This window comes from Ursus americanus, chromosome 35 (genome assembly GCF_024610735.1).
Source record: "Ursus americanus isolate L20-20 chromosome 35, mUrsAme1.1.p, whole genome shotgun sequence".
Lineage (NCBI taxonomy): Eukaryota > Metazoa > Chordata > Mammalia > Carnivora > Ursidae > Ursus > Ursus americanus.
In genome coordinates this window covers 5,562,557-5,581,032 of record NC_142161.1, presented here as the reverse complement: position 1 = coordinate 5,581,032, position 18,476 = coordinate 5,562,557, and the positions used below count along the sequence as shown (strand labels likewise).

The 18,476-nt window shown below is 47.6% G+C and overlaps 1 protein-coding gene and 1 non-coding gene across 2 annotated transcripts; both read left to right on the top strand.

Annotated features, from left to right (window-relative positions):
• Positions 1 to 14,087: 14,087 nt before the first annotated feature.
• Positions 14,088 to 14,191, top strand: LOC123795822 (U6 spliceosomal RNA). Its single transcript, XR_006780607.2, has one exon. It is a non-coding gene; the product is annotated as a U6 spliceosomal RNA (small nuclear RNA).
• An 823-nt stretch (positions 14,192 to 15,014) lies between these two features.
• Positions 15,015 to 18,156, top strand: SDR39U1 (short chain dehydrogenase/reductase family 39U member 1). The gene is made up of 6 exons (XM_045802644.2): positions 15,015 to 15,109; positions 15,420 to 15,526; positions 15,624 to 15,706; positions 16,079 to 16,200; positions 16,985 to 17,128; positions 17,397 to 18,156. Exons 1-6 carry the CDS (start codon positions 15,094 to 15,096, stop codon positions 17,807 to 17,809), a joined length of 885 nt encoding a protein of 294 aa, XP_045658600.2. The 5' UTR covers positions 15,015 to 15,093; the 3' UTR covers positions 17,810 to 18,156.
• Positions 18,157 to 18,476: the final 320 nt, after the last annotated feature.

Genomic DNA, 18,476 nt, shown 5'->3' with positions numbered 1-18,476 from the left:
TCACAAGCAATGACGTCAGATGTTTAGAGCATCCCTGACCTCTCCCCATGAGGTGCCAGGATTAGCACTCATCTCCACTAAGTTATGCCAACCAGAAGTGTCTCAGGGCATTGCCAGGTGGTCCCCAAGGGGGCAGGGGAGCAGGAATCATCCTCAGTGAGAACCACCCGTTTAAATATGCTATCTAGGGAAGGCAGGTGGTGCCACATAGGGCTCTCCTCACAGTCCACCTGGATAAGAGAAGGTCTACCATCTGTGGACCTTCAATCAGAGATGCAAAGAAGATTGTCTCTCACTCCCTGCTAAAAAAACAGAGAGCTGGAGCAGATAAGAGGAGGGATAGCATCACAAGGTCTGCGTGAGCAACACCCAGCCACAAGGGCTGCACCCAAACCAGTCGGAAGTCAAAAGCCTAGAGTCTACCCAACACAAGGTCTTACCAGTTGAGGAACTGGCCAGAGGAAAGAAGTCAGGGCAGGAGGATGGAGACGGGTATAACGGGAGCCTGCTTTCCTGGCTTCTGAGGGTATAGTGAGTCCCTGCCCCAGGGGAACTCTTTCTAGCAATTCGTCTTTAAGACATAATCAGGGATAATGTCTTACACAAAGATTCATGAATGAAGATTTTCACCTCAGCATCGTTAATAATTGGAAAATTGGAATCCCAGCCACGGAACTAAGTTTAGATGGTAAATTCATATGATTGAATATTTCGAATTCATTAAAAATTTGTTTTCAAAAACATTCAGTCAGTGTGGGAAAATTCAAAACTTCAGTGTAATGTAATGCAGGATTTGTTTTTCCTGGGAAGACGCTGGACTTTTCCTCTTCTCACTGTAAATATCCCTTGACCAAATGTCCCTCTACCAGGCCACGCGAGATTAAGAAGCAGCTAACAGATCTCTGCCCGGGTTATGCAATTTGTGACTAGGGCCATTATTCACTGAGTTTGTGTTTTGTTTGTGTATCTGTTTGTTTTTTAAGATTGATTTATTTATTTGAGAGAAAGAGACAAAATGAGCGGGGGAGGGGCAGAGGGAGAGAGAGAGCCTCAAGCGGACTCTGCACTGAGCACAGAGCCAGCGTAGGACTCAGTCCCAGGACCCCGAGATCATGACCTGAGCCCAAACCAAGAGTCGGATGTTTAACGGCTGAACCACCCAGGCACCCTTACTGAGTCTATGTTTTTGATTAAATGATGAAAGTCTTCTGTCCTTACTCAACCTTTCAGTACTTTCAACTTACCTGGGTAGTTTAAGTATTTGGAATGTTGTGTTTTCGTTTCTGTGACTTGGCTCTAAAGCTATGACACACCATGGCTCCCCAAAAGAGGAGCTGGCTGCATTACTTCGAGTTCATTTCCTCATCAATTAGGAAAGGATTGCGTTCTTGGGCCAGGGTAGCCAGGAAGCTGAGATCTTCGTTCGTTTTCGTGATGGTTTTCCTGATGACAATCTTCTCTGATTTTCATCTCACACATGAGCTTATCTGTGTTGGGCTTGCAGGCTCTGAAAAGTGCTGCATGACCAACTGCAAATTTTCCATCACCAGCCCCACCTCTGGGCTGAGAAACAGTCACATCCACGTGTTCTTTAAGGCTTTATTGTCAAAGGGTCTGTCTGTCAGATGGCACAATCACCCAGGGTAATTTAGGAAAAGTTCAATGGAAGATCTGTATGCAGAGGGGACAGGAAACCAAGAGGGGGTGGTCATGCACTCCAGAGCTGGCAACAGTGTGAAGCCACCACTGTCCCTTTGGCATGAAGGGGGCTGGGTAAGCAGTGGTTACTGGAACACAGAGGGAGAGCTGAAGCCCCACCTCCACCAACTCGAGCCGTAGCAGCAGGACAGGAATGGCGGGCTGTGGAAGGACCCTAACGGACACTGAGTATCTGCTCTCGGGACATCAAGTGACTGTGATCACACCAATTGAATTAAAAGCCCTGGTTCCCAGGCATAGACTGGGGGACTTGCTTCCACCAGGACTGAGGCTATAGTAAGGGTTCCACTAAAATCTAAAGTGATGGCTGCCACCTGTCATGTCAAGCCTGTCTTGATCGTGAGTGAATCCCTAGGCAACAGTGAACTTCCCCTACTGGCATGGAAAACTCACCCTTATTAACACACAAAGATAGAGTTGCCACATAACGAGGGCAGGGAGAAGCAGGAGGCACTCTTTGGGGCTTTTATGCCCACTGACAACTAAAACGTGTAGCTGTAGCGACCCTACCCTAACAAAATGCCCAGGAACCTCAGAGATGCAGGTCTGGGTTACCCTAGTGGGTAAACAATTTAAACCAACAGAAGAGCTGGCCAAGGAGTGGAACAGGAGGGAGATGGGAGATAGGTGCCCGAGGAGGAAGGCAACTACTCGTGGTGACCCTAGGACCAGCTGCTGCCAGAGGGACTATAGCCTGTCCTTACAAAGTGATTATCGTTTAAGTCAGCAGACTTTGTGAGGTGCCTGGGTGGCTTAGTGGGTTAAGCATCTGACTCTTGGTTTCCGCTCAGGTCATGCTTTCACGGTCCTGGGATCAAGCCCTGCCTTGGGCTCCCTGCTCAGCGCAGAGTCTATTTACCCTCTGCTCCTCCCCCTGCTCGTGCTGTCTCTCTAAAATAAATAAATAAACCCTTTTTTCTTTCCCCAAGGTTTTATTTATTGGGACGCCTGGGTGCTTCAGTTGGTTAAGCATCTGACTTCAGCTTAGGTCATGATCCCATGGTCCTGGGGAGCAAATAAATAAATAAAATCTTTTAAAAAAAAAAGGTTTTATTTATTTATTTGACAGAAAGAGAGAGCACAGGCAGGCGGAGCAGGAGAGGGAGAAGCTGGCTCCCCGCTGAGCAGGGAATCTGATGACAGGGTTCCATCCCAGGACCCTGGGATCATGACCTGAGCCAAAGGCAGACGCTTAACCGATTGAGCCACCCAGGTGAATAAATAAAAGCTTTTTTAAAAATCTTTTAAATCAGAAGACTTTAAGTAAACTTCCATAATGCAAGGGGGCTTCATCCCATCAAGTGAAGGCCTTATGAGCAAAGACAGTTCCCTACAAAGGAATTCTCAAGACTGCAACAAAGAAAACCTGTCTGTTTCTAGACGGCTGCCTTGAGAAATTCAGATTCAAGACTTCAACATCAACTCTGACCTGAATTTCCAGCCTGCTGGCATGACCTACAGATACCAAACTTGCCAGCTCCCATGATGGTGTGAACCAATTCCTTAAAATAATATGTCCTACATGCAGGGCCTGGATGGTCCTGTCGGTTAAGCCACAGACTCTTGGTTTCCGCTCAGGTAGTGATCTCGGAGTCATGGGTCAAGCCACGCGTCTAGCTCAGTGCTCAGCACAGAGTCTGCTTGGGATTCTCTGTCTTTCCCTCTGCTCCTCCCACTCGCTCTCTTTCTCTCTCTCTAAAATAAATAAATAAAATCTTTTTAAAAATAATAACATCTCTTATAGATAGATACCAATATATATATATGTGTGTGTGTGTGTGTGTGTGTGTGTCTGTGTGTCTGTGTGTGTGTGTGTGTCTGTGTGTGTGTGTGTGTGTGTGTACTTTTTCTATAAATCGAAATGACCGCTACCTTGAAGAACCAATGACAAGGTGAAATGAACTCAGTGTGGGGCAGGAAGAAACCCGACCTGACACTGTCTCTACTCCATCACTGCTCACTGAAGGGCGCTTCCCCAGAAGGCTTCTTACTCTGGTCACCCTCAACTCTTTCCCTACCAGTTTCTCCGGGGCAGGAGCACACTCACCCAGTGCACACAGCAGACGAGAAGTGGCCCCTAAAGGGCCTCACCCCAAAAGAGATAGAGATTAGTGCGTAATTAACCCAGTGTCATCACTCTGCAGGTGAGACAACTCTGAGGCACGTCTTACACCATCTCCCAAAAGCCCCAGGTGGCATGAAGCTCCGGGTGTCCACAGCGGTGATCTGCTCAGTAACCTACCCTGTATTTCTTTCCCTCTTTCCTTCCCTACTCTACTTCTCCTCTCCACTCCTCTGTTGACGCTTCCAGGAGTCACATCACAAATAAACTACTTGCATTTGAATCTTTGTATCAGGGTCTGTTGTGGGAAAACCCAAACTAAAATATTCCCAGAAATCAAGATTTATTAAATCTCTTGTAATTAGTACAACGTGATGTGGAGGCAAAGACAATCAATTAGAGCAATGAAACAGAACAGACTCTAGAAAGAGACACATTCATCTACGGACTACGACCAAGGAACAACCGCAGGATAGTGGGAAAAGACAGTCCTTTCAGTACTTACCGCTGGGCCAAGTGAATATCCATGGGGAAAATGAAATTTGACCACATCTCACAAATACATAAAAATCAATTCCAGGTGGTCCACACATGAGGGGTAAAACAACAAAACTTCTAGACAATGTGACAAAGAGCACCTTTTTACCTTGGGGTTTGGAATGATTTCTTCCAGGCACGAAAAAACCACTAACTTAAAAGCAACTTTCTCCACCTTGCATTACCGACATTTTGAACTGGATCCATTTTTGTTATGGGGGCTGTCCTGTGCATTGAAAGGTGTTTAACCGTAGCCATGGCTTCTGTGAGATGCCAGTACCACTGCCAATACTACCCCACTTACAACAACCAAAAATGTCTCCAAGGCATTGTCAGATGTCCCCTGGCAGTACAGTTGCAATATTTAGGGGGAAAAAACAGAACACCCAGTTAAACCTGAATCTCAGACCAACAACAGCAAAACAGAATGTGTCCCAAATATTATGTGGGAAATACCTACATTAAATTGGTTTCATTGTTTCTCTGATATTCAGATTTAATTAGATGTCCTATATTTTATCTGAAAATTACCTTCAGTAAAGAACTACTGTCTCAAAGGAAAAGTGATTTGATATATTGGATGACAAGAAGAACCTCTATTTATCAAAAGACACCTTTAAGAGAATAAAAAAGCAAGCCATCGAGTGGAGGAAAATCCTTGTATCACATATGCAGAATTTCTATGGGGCGCCTGGGTGGCGCAGTCGTTAAGCGTCTGCCTTCGGCTCAGGGCGTGATCCCAGCATTCTGGGATCAAGCCCCACATCAGGCTCCTCTGCTAGGAGCCTGCTTCTTCCTCTCCCACTCCCCCTGCTTGTGTTCCCTCTCTCGCTGGCTGTCTCTGTCAAATAAATAAATAAAATCTTTAAAAAAAAATCAGACCACCCAATAGAAACACAAACGAGAGACTTGAACAGGAAATTGACAAAACAAGATATCCAAATGGCCAATAAACATATGAAAGGTACCAACCTCATTTGCAATCAGGAAAATACAAATTAAAACCACAACGCAATACCACTACACACTCACCGGAATGCCTACAAACAAGGACTGATAATATCAGTACCACCAAGGACGGCGACAGGAATGTTCCTATGGGGCTGGCGGGCATGTAAACGGATTCAACCACTTGGACAGCTTCAGTTGAGAAACTGAAAACATGCACATCCTCTGACCTATCAACTCCACTTCTAGGAATATACCCAAAAGAAAGACCTGCATCACAAAGCAGGAACAAGAACACTCATAACGACAGGGTACTTAGGAACAATCTAAAGTCCATTCACAGCAGAACGAATAAATACAACTGCGATATGGTAATAGTACATGGGATACCACCCCACAATAAAACACAACGGCTGTTACATACAATAACATGGATGAACCTCACAAGCATATTATTGGGAAGGAGACAAAAAGCAAGACTTAAAAGAAGACCTATCGTGTTAGTCATTTCAGAAACCAGCAAAACCAACGTATGTGTTCGAAGTCAAGATAGCGGTTACCTTTGCTGAGGATGGAGAAGGCAGGAATTAGGACAAGACATGTATGCGGTGGGGGAATGAGGACCTTCTGGAGAGCTGATAATGTTCTGTTCCCGACTGGGGCAGTGGTTACAGGGATGTGCTCACTCGGTGATAACTCACTGAGTGATATTCGTGTTACACACGGCAATTGGATTTTGTTCTTGTTGTCGTTAAGTTGCTCTCAGTCCCGCTCAGTGTTTTGGTTACCTTATTTCTAGCTGATATTTGGTTACCTTATTGCTCAGGCAATCTGACCATATTTTTCTTAAAGATTTATTTATTTATTTTAGAGAGAGAGAGAGAACACGAGGGGGAGGGGCAGAGGGAGAGGGAGAGCATCTCAAGCAGACTCCATGCTGAGCACAGAGCCCATGTGGGGCTCGATCCCACGACCCTGAGATCACTCACAACCAGAGCTGAAACCAAGAGTCAGGTGCCCAACCAACTGCACCAGCCAGGCGCCCCTGACCATATTTTTTAAAGACGTATTTTTACCTGTAGCAGGCTCTTAGACTATGCTGGTTAATCACCCATGAGGGTATTTTTTTTAATGCATGGAAACATTAATCCAGACATTTCCTTTCCTAATTTACAGGGCTGTTGTCTTTTACTATTTTACCTTTCAATTTTTCATTAACTAATTTTCCTACTTTATCTGTGATCTCCCTTCTTCCCCAAGGATGCTGGATTTAATTGGGCATAAACACTATTACTAAGCAAGTGCAGCTCACACCTGGCCTGGTCTGTCCTGCAGCCCAGTTCCAAACCCAAGGTAAAAACATCAAGTCTAATGCGTTCCGCCCGAACGAGGCCTATTCTACCCCTCCGTCAAGTGACCCAGTTCCCGTCAAAGTAACAGCTGCTCTAACCTCTCTATTTCCTCTTCAGACTGGTCGGGTGATCCACGGTGGAGAGAGCTCTGCTGCTTTAGATTCGTGCTTCATCCTTCTATCCATTCAATCTGGAATAATAAAAGCATGCTTTAGCTTCTCGACACCTCACCCCCTCACTCGAGAGCTCCCCAGACAGGTGCCGAATAGTAGTAGCAGGCCAATGAATACATAACTGATACTCATCTGGCAATGATCTTTCTTCTAAAGCAATCACAAGAGTCCGCTATGTCATCAAATCAGCAAACACGTTATTGTCCATGACTGTGATTCTGAGACTCACAGGAGAAGGTGAGTTCCTCCCGTAGACATTGCGTAAGCTTCCACTGTAGGAGTATTCCTGTCTTCCTCATACGGGGCCACTTCACCCGCAGCTTCCTCTCCACCTCCTTCTTCTTCTCTGGAATTCCGTCCCATACATCATCTTCCCACGAAGTCCCACTGACCAGACGAACCTTCGCAAGTTCTTCACACTCCACTAAGAGTTGCAAATGTCGTGTTTAGTAATCTGTGACCCAGCAATGAAATAGGAGGACCACTCTCTCCCGTGATGTGGTGTGGCTTTCTCGCCTCTGTCTGCTCCACTGTTGGCCATGGGGGAAATGAACCCAGGAAAAGCCCCTGATGGCCGTTTTACAGCCCAGAGCCAGACCACTGACAACAGTCTGCAGACGGTGGCCCTCCCTTTGACAGGATAAGAAATGGCATTTCTGGGCTAGTGAGGCCTCTGGTGGTGTAAGAAGAGCTGTTGTTCCTGCTGAACATTTCCCTTCAGCCTGACGAAAGGCTGATTTCTGTGGATGTGTCTGTCTCTGTCTCTGTCTCTCTGTCTCTGTCTCTCTCTCTCTCTCTCTCTCTCTCACACACACACACACACACACTCCAGCACAATCCTTAGCTCATTTCATTTCTCACTCACTGCTCTGGAAATCAGACTCAGAGAGATGTCAGGGGCCCTTGGTCTTCACAGCAGGTGCAGACCAAGAACAGACAGAGCTGGAGCTGATGCTGGAGGGGAGAAGGTATCAGCTCCTCCACTGGGAACAGAGATCTGGACAGAGGTCTGACTGGAGAAGGCAGCATCTAGAACTTTGCATGGAGGGCAGAGAAGAGAAGAGACAATGGAGCCCCAGGAGAAAAGCTGGCACTTCCACAGAGGGTGAGCCTCCAGGAACACTGCTTTTTTCACCACAAAGTCTGGAGTCAGAGGAGACTATATTTAAAGAATTTTTTTTTTGTTTGACAGAGAGAGAGAGCACAAGCAGGGGGAGGGGGAGGCAGAGAGAGAGGGAGAAGCAGTCTCCCCTCGGAACAGGGAGCCTCATGCGGGGCTCAATCCCAGACCCCGGGATCATGACCTGAGCCAAAGGCAGACACTTAACTGACTGAGCCACCCAGGCGCCCCAGAGGAGACTACCTTTAAAGGGAGGAAGGGGTTTCCAGGATCCTTAATCTGCTGTGTCTACAGTATCAAGATTTTGGTTGGATGGTTGGTTGGTTTGTTCTACCATATTTAAATAAGAAACTATGTGAAATGATGGTGCGAATTGCATTTAGCAAGTAACATCCCAGAGCCTGAGAGAAGTTGCAAAAATCCGCCCAAACGAAATGAAGCAGGGGACATCCACATAGTTAGGGGTGGCAGAGGGGAAGGGTAGAGGTGCCTGTCACCAGCAAACACCCCATCCTGTGCCCAAACTGAGGGGAGCAGCCAGGATACCCCCCCCAAGTCTTGGCTTCCCATCATGCCCTGTGGTGATGGCCTCACCACCCAGAGGGACCGTGCTCAGCTCCTTTTGCTGTTTCAGGAAGCAGCTGTGGGGGAAACAGTCCCATTTCAATGAATGAAGTCCTTGTGATTGCTACAGACTCAGAAGAGACCCTTGTCTTCTGAAGGGCAAACCAGCTGCATTTGCACCAACACCCAGATGTAGACAGAAATTTCTCATGTCTTCTTGTCTGGCTCAGATTTGAATGTTTTAACTGCTAAAGTGTCAGATGGACTGTGAGAGCTGCAAAGGGTTTAATTTAACTAGTTCGGTTGTAAAAGGAGAGGCTAAGAAGGAAGGAGACGTCAACCCACTCATCCCCAGGACCCAGAAAAAGAAAGACTTTATGGGGTTTGAGGGGAGTTTGAGGACACTCAGACAGGACCTGTTCCGCATCAGCCTCCAGGAGAAGAGAAGTGGTTGCTGGGAGCTAGCACTGTCCCTATGTCTATCCCCTCCCACGCAGGGCACAAAGCTCTGGAAGGAAATCCTGCCTCACCTCCATGAGGATATTGATGAAACTCCACCCTCCTGAATCCATGGTCTAAAGGCATCTGATTTAGCAGAACCTCCTCTCCCTCTGCCCAGTCCCCAGCTCACTGTAAGAAAAGACAAAGCCGGAGAAAAAGAAGGGGTTGTCAATAACTAGGGTGTGGTTGAAGAGGGGAGGAGTCCCTTGATACCTCAGTGACCTGGCTGGGGTTGCACACTGGAGAACAGTGAGTAGGGGCTCCCCTCCAACCTGGTCCAGCTGTAGACACATGTCCCAGGCCTAGCCAGTCAGAACACTCCAGACTTGACCACATTGGTTGGTTCGGAGATGGACACACAAATCAAATCAGTCCAATAAGAGTCAATTCTGAGATGTTTTTCTAAAGACTTTATTTATTTATTTATTTATTTATTTATTTATTTATTTGAGAGATAGCGACAGAGAGCAAGAGTGGAGAGGAGAGGAAGAAACAGACTCAACGTTTCCTCTTCGACCCCAGGACCTGGGATCATGACCTGAGCCAAAGGCAGGTGCTTAACTGACTGAGCCACCCAGGCACCCCCAATCCTGAGATTTTTGCTGGGATTAGAAGCCAAGAAGCCATCCTTGCCATAAAAGGGATAAATCTTCCTGAAAATAAAGCCAAATTACAATAGAGAAGAGCCTGGAATAGCCTGGAAAGTAGAAGATTCACTTGCAAGGGCAAAGTTTTGTTGACAGAAAAAATTTTTACGTGTTCCAACAAATCAGATCTTGGAAGATTGAGCAAAGAATTTGTTCTGTAAATCAAAGAATAGATGGGGCGCCTGGGTGGCACAGCGGTTAAGCGTCTGCCTTCGGCTCAGGGCGTGATCCCGGCGTTGTGGGATCGAGCCCCACATCAGGCTCCTCCACTATGAGCCTGCTTCTTCCTCTCCCACTCCCCCTGCTTGTGTTCCCTCTCTCACTGGCTGTCTCTATCTCTGTCAAACAAATAAATAAAATCTTTAAAAAAAATAGAAAAGAAACAGGATATGACATCAGAGCAGTTACCCAGTTTTACTGGGTGTTGGGAAGGAGCTCAAAGAGATTTGGCAAGGTCCAAACTAGATTATAAATGCTGCCTGGCTTCTCTGAGAAGGAACTCAGCTAGAGGGGCAGAGAGAGATACCGGACCCAGAGAGGTAGAAGGCATACCCGAAAGCAGCAGGATCGTGCCACAATCCCCAAGCATAGCCTGGAGACTGCAAACTTCTCAGAGAAGCCCTAATGAGAGCACAGAGCTTGTGGTGCTTCTAAAATACATCCACAGGGGCGCCTGGGTGGCTCAGTCATTAAGTGTCTGCCTTCGGCTCAGGGCGTGATCCCGGCATTATGGGATCGAGCCCCACATCAGGCTCCACTGCTGGAAGCCTGCTTCTGCCTCTCCCACTCCCCCTGCTTGTGTTCCCTCTCTCGCTGGCTGTCTCTATCTCTGTCAAATAAATAAAATAAAATCTTTAAAAATAATAATAATAAAATAAAATAAAATACATCCACAAATTCTTCGACACCTCTCCCTTCAAAAGTTGGAGCCAAGTTCCCCTCCCCTTGGACATGGTGACTCACTTCTAACAAACAGATCATGGTCAACGCAGCTGTACAGAACTTCCAAGTCTAGGGGGGTCATTAAGGGCACTGAAGCTTCAATCTTACCCTCTTAGATCACTGGCTCCAGGGAAGCCAGCCACCATGTCATAAGGACGCTCACACAGCACTATGGAGACACCCACGTGGCAAGAAATTGAGGTTTTCTTTTTTTTTTTTAAGATTTTATTTATTTATTCATTCAACAGAGATAGAGACAGCCAGTGAGAGAGGGAACACAAGCAGGGGCAGTGGGAAAGGAAGAAGCAGGCTCACAGTGGAAGAGCCTGATATGGGGCTCGATCCCATAACGCCGGGATCACGCCCTGAGCTGAAGGCAGACGCTTAACCACTGTACCACCCAGGCACCCCAAGAAATTGAGGTTTTCTATCAACAACCAACAAGAAACGAAGGCCTCCTGCCAAGGGCCGAGTGAGGGAGCCACCTTGGGAAAGGATCCTCCGTGTCTTCAGACGATTGCAGCCCTGCCCATTATCTTGGCCATAACCTCTTGAGAGACCCTGAGCCAGAAGCACCTAGCTAAGCTGCTCCTAGATTTCTAACCCACAGAAACCTTATGAGATAACAAGTATTATTATTGTTGTTTCAAACCACTAAGTATTTTTTTAAGATTTTATTTTTTTAAGTCATCTCTCCACCCAACATGGGACTCAAACTTACTAGCCCGAGATCAAGAGTCACACACTCTACCAACGCAGCGAACCAGGCACCCCTCAAGCCACTAAGTTTTGAGATAATCTGTTAACAGCGGTATATAACTAACAGTGCTAGACTGCAGCGAGGTGCTCGGGCAATAATGACTATGGCAGATAACCAAGAGATGAGTGTAAGGGGAGATTTACAAAGCCCTGTACATTCCATGCTGCTGGCCAGAAGACAAGCCGAGTGTTCCTCACTCTCCCGGGGGACACTCCAGAACACTGGGATCAAGGCAAGGACCATGCCTCCTGGGGAGGGAGGGGGGTCTTGCGATTGAGCCCTGTGTTGGGCTCTCTGCTCACTGGGGAGCCTGCTTCTCCCTCTCCTCTGACCACTGCTCCCCTTGCTTGTGTTCTCCCTCTCTCTCTCTCTAGCTGTCAAATAAATAAAATCTTTTTTAAAAAATTTCCCTTTAAAAAAAAAAGAAGAGGAAGAGTTCTAATCTCTCACGTTATCTTCCTTATATCTTACCCCCTCTTTCATATTTTCTACCTTTTTTTCTGTCTGTGCTGCATTCTGGGTAATGTCTTCAAATCTAGTTAATCGTCTCCTAACCAATACTAAATCTATTCCCTGCCGTTTAAACTCACTTGTGGGAATTTTTAAATTTCAATCATTATATTTTTAATCTTTGGAAGTTCAAATTGGTTTTTATCAATTCTGCTGGAATTTTTTTGATATTACCTTGTCGCAGGGCACCTCAGTGGCTCAATCGATTAAGCGTCTGCCTTTGGCTCAAGTCATGATCCCAGCGTCCTGGGATCGAGCCCCCGTCAGGGTCCCTGCTCAGTGGAAGCCTGCTTCTCCCTCTCCCTCTACCTGCTGCTCCCCCTGCTTGTGCTCTCTCTCCAATAAATAAATAAAATCTTTTTAGAAAGTAGTATCTTGTCTCTTTCTCATGTTTTTAATGTCTTCTCTTGAAACATTTATACTTAGTAGTTTAATATTCTATATCTCATAATTCTAATATCGGAAATCTTTTTTGGTCTAACTCCACTGTGTGTTGGTTCAGCTGACCCCTCCTCAGAGTGGCTTGTTTCCTTGTGCGTTTTGTTATTTTGGATTGTGTGCTCATGATTGGCAGGATTTTATCAATTGGGATCCTGTGAAATCTAGGGAGGATTTATATCTGCTCCTATCTGGAACGCTTAACTTCAATTCTTGGCTTTGGGCTTCCTAGGCCAAGCAGGTAACAAGTAATTCAAACTCCACATCTGCAGGAGGACCAGACAGATATACAACTTCCCAGGGATGACAAGTTTTTTACAACCAATCCTGGTGGAGAGCCAAGGCTGTACAAACAAGTTTCCTAGTCATATTCTTTGATCCTAAGTGGGCTTTTTTAAATTCACTTTTTCCTTTAGGACATAGCCCACCAAGAGCTTTGTGCAGGGGTCCCAGGCATCATCTGCTGTCACCCAAGCCTCTGGGTTACTGAGACTTACAAACAACCACAAGACAGCCTCACTTCAAAGACATACTTTGGTTTTGGTCTCTGAGGATTTCCTTTATTTTCTAGTTACACAACGCACTTAAACGAAGATGTGTTCAACTTGATCCAGCATATCCAGGAAATCTGCAATGGGAGGTTTTTTTAAGAGAGATATGCCACCGTCGTGCTCTTCCCACAAGTTTTTAAATCATGCGGTTTGTAATGTGTGGAACAGTTTGGAGAAGAGAAACACGCAGAAGCAGGGAGACTACTAGGAGCCTGCTGCAGAAATTCACACAAAAGAGGATAATAACTTCAAGAAGAGTGGTGGTAGCAGAGATAAACAGAAATAGATGGATCTGGGAGATACTTAGTAAGTAAAATCAACAAGGATTCAGACATTCAAAAAGAGATGTCTAGTGGGAAGTTTTAATAGAGGTTAGGTCAGAGGAGAGATTCAAGTTGCATAGGATATTAGCAAGTCTTTGAAAAAGTGGTAACTAAATGTTATCGAAACTCAAAACTTGTCGTTGCACCCGAAGCCAGTGTCTGAGACACCAGTTTTGAAGCAAAGAAAGTTTTATTATCAGAAGAGCAGCCATTCCCAAAGCTGCCTTGTCCTGTTGAGCCTAGGGACAGCTTACGTATGTTTGTGGAAGGAGGTGAGTATGTGAGAGGAGGATGAGGTATTTCTTGAAACCCCGAAAGGGGGCAATCTGGAGGTATGCATTTTTCCTGAGAATGAGGGGTCAATCAGGACCTGGTACATCAGGTACATCAGATAATTTCAAGATGAATGTTACCATCCAGTCCTCATTAGTTTTCTACAGTCAGTGGGTAAACAGGGAGGAAGGGTGGAAAAGGCCAAGTTCTTGATTGATAAGAGGTGCTATAACATAATTAAGTAGGGAACAAAACAGATCGTAGACCTAAGTTAATAATGCAACTAACACAACTATAGCTCTGCTTAGGCTTTAAAGCAGACCCAGGAACCAGGTGTCCAGATTCAAATTCACCAACATAGATACTTGGGAGAAGGTGCAGAGGGAAGAAAGGAAGGTCTTAGGACCCAGCTTGGAGACATACCAACATTTTAAGACCTCAGAGGAGGCGGGGGAAGCAACAGAAACTGAAAAAAGACTGGAAAGACCCAAAAGAGAGCTGTGGCTTTCACTGAGGCCATTTCCAAAGGGGGGAAGTGTCCAGCAAGTGTCCAGTGAAACAGAAGTCAAGAAAAATGACTGAAAACTGGGCATTCGCTTTGGTGACACGGGAAATTGGTGATCTTGGCGAGAGAGTCAATGAATGATAAAGGCAAAAGGCAGGAGCGGCGCTCGCTTTGCCCGCACCTATCCTAGAATTGGAACGATCCAGAGATTAGCACGTCCCCTACGCGAGGGTGACACGCAAATAAGCAAAGCATTCCATATTAAAAAAAAAAAAAAATGGGGCGCCTGGGTGGCTCAGGTGGTTAAGCGTCTTGCTTTGGCTCAGGTCATGATCCCAGGGTCCTGGGATTGAGCCCCGAATCCGGCTCCCTGCTCCCGGGGAGCCTGCTTCTCCCTCTGCCTCTGCTATTCCCCCTGCTTGTGCTCTCTCGCTCTGTCAAATAAATAAATAAAATCTTTAAAAACAAATAAAAAATAAATAAATAAATAAATAAATAAATAAATAAATAAATAAATAAATAAATAAAAGACGGGAGTGAATTAAGGATTAGAAAACGGACACCACTCTTTTGAGAAGTTTGGCTATGCAGGCGAAGACAGAGGGCATTAGCATTCTAAGAAAAGAGCTAGAGATGTGTTATTTTAAGAGGAGGGGAACTTCAGAATGTTCAAAAGAAGACAGGAAGGAATCGGAAGGGGGAGAAGAAAAGATAAAGAGGCAGGGTTGAAAGGAATCCATCGTAGGGGTAGGCGAATTCTCTTGCATTACTACTGATCCACCGGGCTGAATGGACGTCCAGATTTCGGCGGTTTGAGTACCTACAGGCTTTCGGTCAAGAGGTTTTGGGGGGTTGGTATTTTGTTTTGGTTTGTTCCTGCACTAAAACATTCCCTCCTCGGCCTTCGTCCCTTCCTCCCCCGTCCAAGTCCACCGCCCCCCGCCCGTCCCCGCCACTCCTTGGAATGAAATACACGGCCTTCTCCATGAATTCTTCCGGGTTGCCAGGCAGGGCCACGCCCAGTCTCAATCCTGCGCGGCCGCCCATTGGACCGCGCTTCCCGAAGGACGCATGCGCACAGAGGACGTAGTCGCTTCCAAGATTGGGCACAACAGCACCACCACCCCCTCCACCAAATCTTGCGCAAGCGGGTTAGGTCCTGGTCGCTATGCGGGTGCTCGTGGGTGAGGGAGGGGAGAAAGGGAGAGTCGGGGGCGGGCTTATGGAAAGGTTGAAACAAAACTTGAGAGGTGGGAGGCCGTTTCTGAGGGAGGGCACTGAATCGTGCACAGGTTATCGTGCAGCAGCCTTGGCCTCCTACCCCAGGAAGCCGTATCTCCCCAGTCCCTGTGACCTGTGTCACCTCTGTATCGCGGGGAGGGGGAGAGAAGGAGGCGAGAAGTCTGGAGTCAGATGGGATGGCAGCAGAGGAGGGGGCCACAAGCGGGGACAGACGGCGACCCCGAGAGAATAAATACCTCGTATTTTCTGCAGGTGGTGGGACGGGCTTCATTGGGACAGCCCTAACCCAGCTGCTGAAAGCCAGGGGCCACGAAGTGACGTTGGTCTCCCGAAAGCCGGGGCCCGGTAGGATCACGTGGGTATGTCCATCCTCTGGAAACTGTGGGAGAAGGTCTGGTTTGGCAGCGCAGGGCGAGCCCCCACCCCCACCCGCCAGCACTGTGTTTTCTCTGACAGGATGAACTTGCTACGTCGGGGCTGCCCCGCTGCGATGCTGCTGTCAACCTGGCGGGAGAGAACATCCTCAACCCTCTCCGAAGGTCAGCCACGGCCCTGAAGCTGATATCCTTCAGAGCAGGGGAGGACCGTGTGACCCTGATGAGAACCTGTGAGCTGTGGAGAATGGAGATGTCAGATTGACAACTAAACTCCAATCCCAAACTATTCATCCCGCCCCACTCCTCCCTGCACGGCCACCTGCGCTTCTGCCCTCCCAGCCATTGACTTATGTCCTCACTTATACCTCAGGATGCCCAAAATATATGCCTTTTCTTTCTCCAGGAGAGATGGACCATTTCTCTAAACCACAATGCAGGGTTTCGCTAGAAAGGGGTCTTAAGCCCCAGGGAAAGAGGAAAGGATATGTGCATGTATGTATTTAGTGGCTTATTTCCCTTTTGTCTCTCCTGCAGGTGGAACGAAACCTTCCAAAAAGAGGTTCTCAGCAGCCGCTTGGAGACCACCCAGATACTGGCTAGAGCCATCAACAAGGCCCCACAACCCCCCCAGGCCTGGGTCTTAGTCACTGGTGTAGGTATGTCCCAAATCGCCACCCCTTACATTACCCAGAGGAAGAGAGGTCGCACACAGTGAGAAGGGCCTAGCTCAGGCCCTTCTAGCTCTACATGCCCCAGAGCGCTGGTCTTTTCCAAACACAGGAACTTCCTAGGCCTTCCATTCATGCATATTTCTCCTGACCTTTGTGTACTTTCACTGAGAAATGGGGATCCCTAGAGGAAGAGGGGATAGTGGCACTGTTCCTGATGCCGGGAAAAAGTCCCACCTACTCCCAAGTCCCTTGCATGTCATGGCACTGTTCTTTACAAATAGAATTCCTGATTCTTGTATTTCATCATTGGGACCGGGTCATTGCAAACAACTATAGAGCATATGTCAGCCATTATTCTAAGTGTTTTACATGTATTACTGCATTTAATCTTCACAGAAACCCTAAAGGGTAGGTACTATTATGATTCCCATTTTAAAGATGCCACAGAGAGCTTATATAACTTGCCTGAGGTCACAGGCTTAATATGGCAGAGCTAAGAGTAGATCTCAGGCAGCCTGGCCCCCAGATCTTTGCTCTTAACCACTACACTCTAGCAGCCCCTCGGCTTAGCCTTGCAACCAAAGGTAAGTTACCCCAGGATGAGAATGGGTCAACCCACGGAGCAGCTCAAAAGGAAAATATCTATGGCTCTGTCTTCCTATGGGAAGATCCTAGGGGCCGAGGAAGGTGAGACCAAGAGGAACATTGGGTGCCAAGGCCCAGGCAGGACCAAGGACACTGGGCCAAACCAGTGCTGTTCTACCGGCAGCTTACTACCAGCCCAGCCTGACTGCGGAGTATGATGAGGACAGCCCGGGAGGGGATTTTGACTTTTTCTCCAACCTGGTAACCAAATGGGAAGCTGCAGCCAGGCTTCCTGGAGAGTCTACACGCCAGGTGGTGGTGCGCTCCGGTGAGAACCAGGGGCCTGGGTATCACACGGGGTTGGAATGTCTTCCATGGGCCAGGGGTGTGGGGGAGTCAGGGGAGCTGAGTGTCCAGAGAGTGAGAGGAGGCTGCCATTTCTGGCCAGCCTGCAAGGGGGTAGGGGACGGGAAGCCCCAGAGAGAGCCACATCCCTCAGTTGCTACAGAGCTAAGTTGGCACAGGGGAGGGGAGAGGGAGGAACAGTGGAACTGCCTGGAGGCTAAGGGCCGTTCTGTCCCACTTGCCTGCTCTAGGGGTTGTGCTGGGCCGTGGGGGCGGTGCCATCAGTCACATGCTGCTGCCCTTCCGCCTGGGCCTGGGGGGCCCCATCGGTCCAGGCCACCAATTCTTCCCCTGGATTCACATCAGGGACCTGGCAGGAATCCTGACCCATGCCGTTGAAGCAAGCTACGTGCAGGGGGTCCTGAATGGAGTGGCTCCAGCCCCCACCACTACAAATGCTGAGTTTGCCAAGGCCTTCGGCGCCGCCCTGGGCCGCCCAGCCTTCATCCCTCTCCCCAGCATGGTGGTGCAAGCGGTCTTTGGACGAGAGCGTGCCATCATGCTGCTAGAGGGCCAGAAGGTGGTCCCACGGCGGACACTGGCCACAGGCTACCAGTATTCCTTCCCAGAGTTAGGGGCTGCGTTGAAGGAAGTCGTAGCCTAAGTGGGGAGGCTCCTGGCAGGGCCTGAGGCCTAGCCCTCTCCAGAGGCTTCCTGGTTAAAGACCATAAGTAGGTTCAGGTACTCCTCTGAGGCCTGAAACCATCTGGTTCTTAGGGATTCCTCTCCCTGCCCTCCTTCTCATTGTTGTTGCTTCACCTTATTTAACTGAGAGACTGTCCACCGTCTCAAGGTTGCAGTCTCGTCAGGTTGGGTCCTTAACCTCTTCAACTCCTTGTAAAAGAATTTCCAAGTTTGGTTTCCCTACATGTTCCATTACCGTCCCAGGTATCCTATATGTTGTGTAGAATGCTCTACGATTGAGGCAATAAAGATAAATTATTTCACAGGCTTCGGTTTGCCTCTTTGGCCTAGATTCTCCTGGAATTTATGTCCAGATGAGAGAAAAAAATGCCAGATGACTTTTTCCCCTACGTGGGGTTTTGAACGTTATAATGGGTGATTATCTCCCTTCTTGGTCCCTTCATTGCCAAGAGCTGGTAACAAATCTGGGGCATGAGGTTCCGATAAAGGTGGAGACGAGAAAATGAGAAAGATGATGATCCATTAACAGTGGATTCTGTGGTCCCCCTGCATACTTGTCCACACAGTGCCATTAGGGTGCCATCAGAGCAAGAGACAAGGCCCCAGTCTGCAACAGCCTCCAGTCT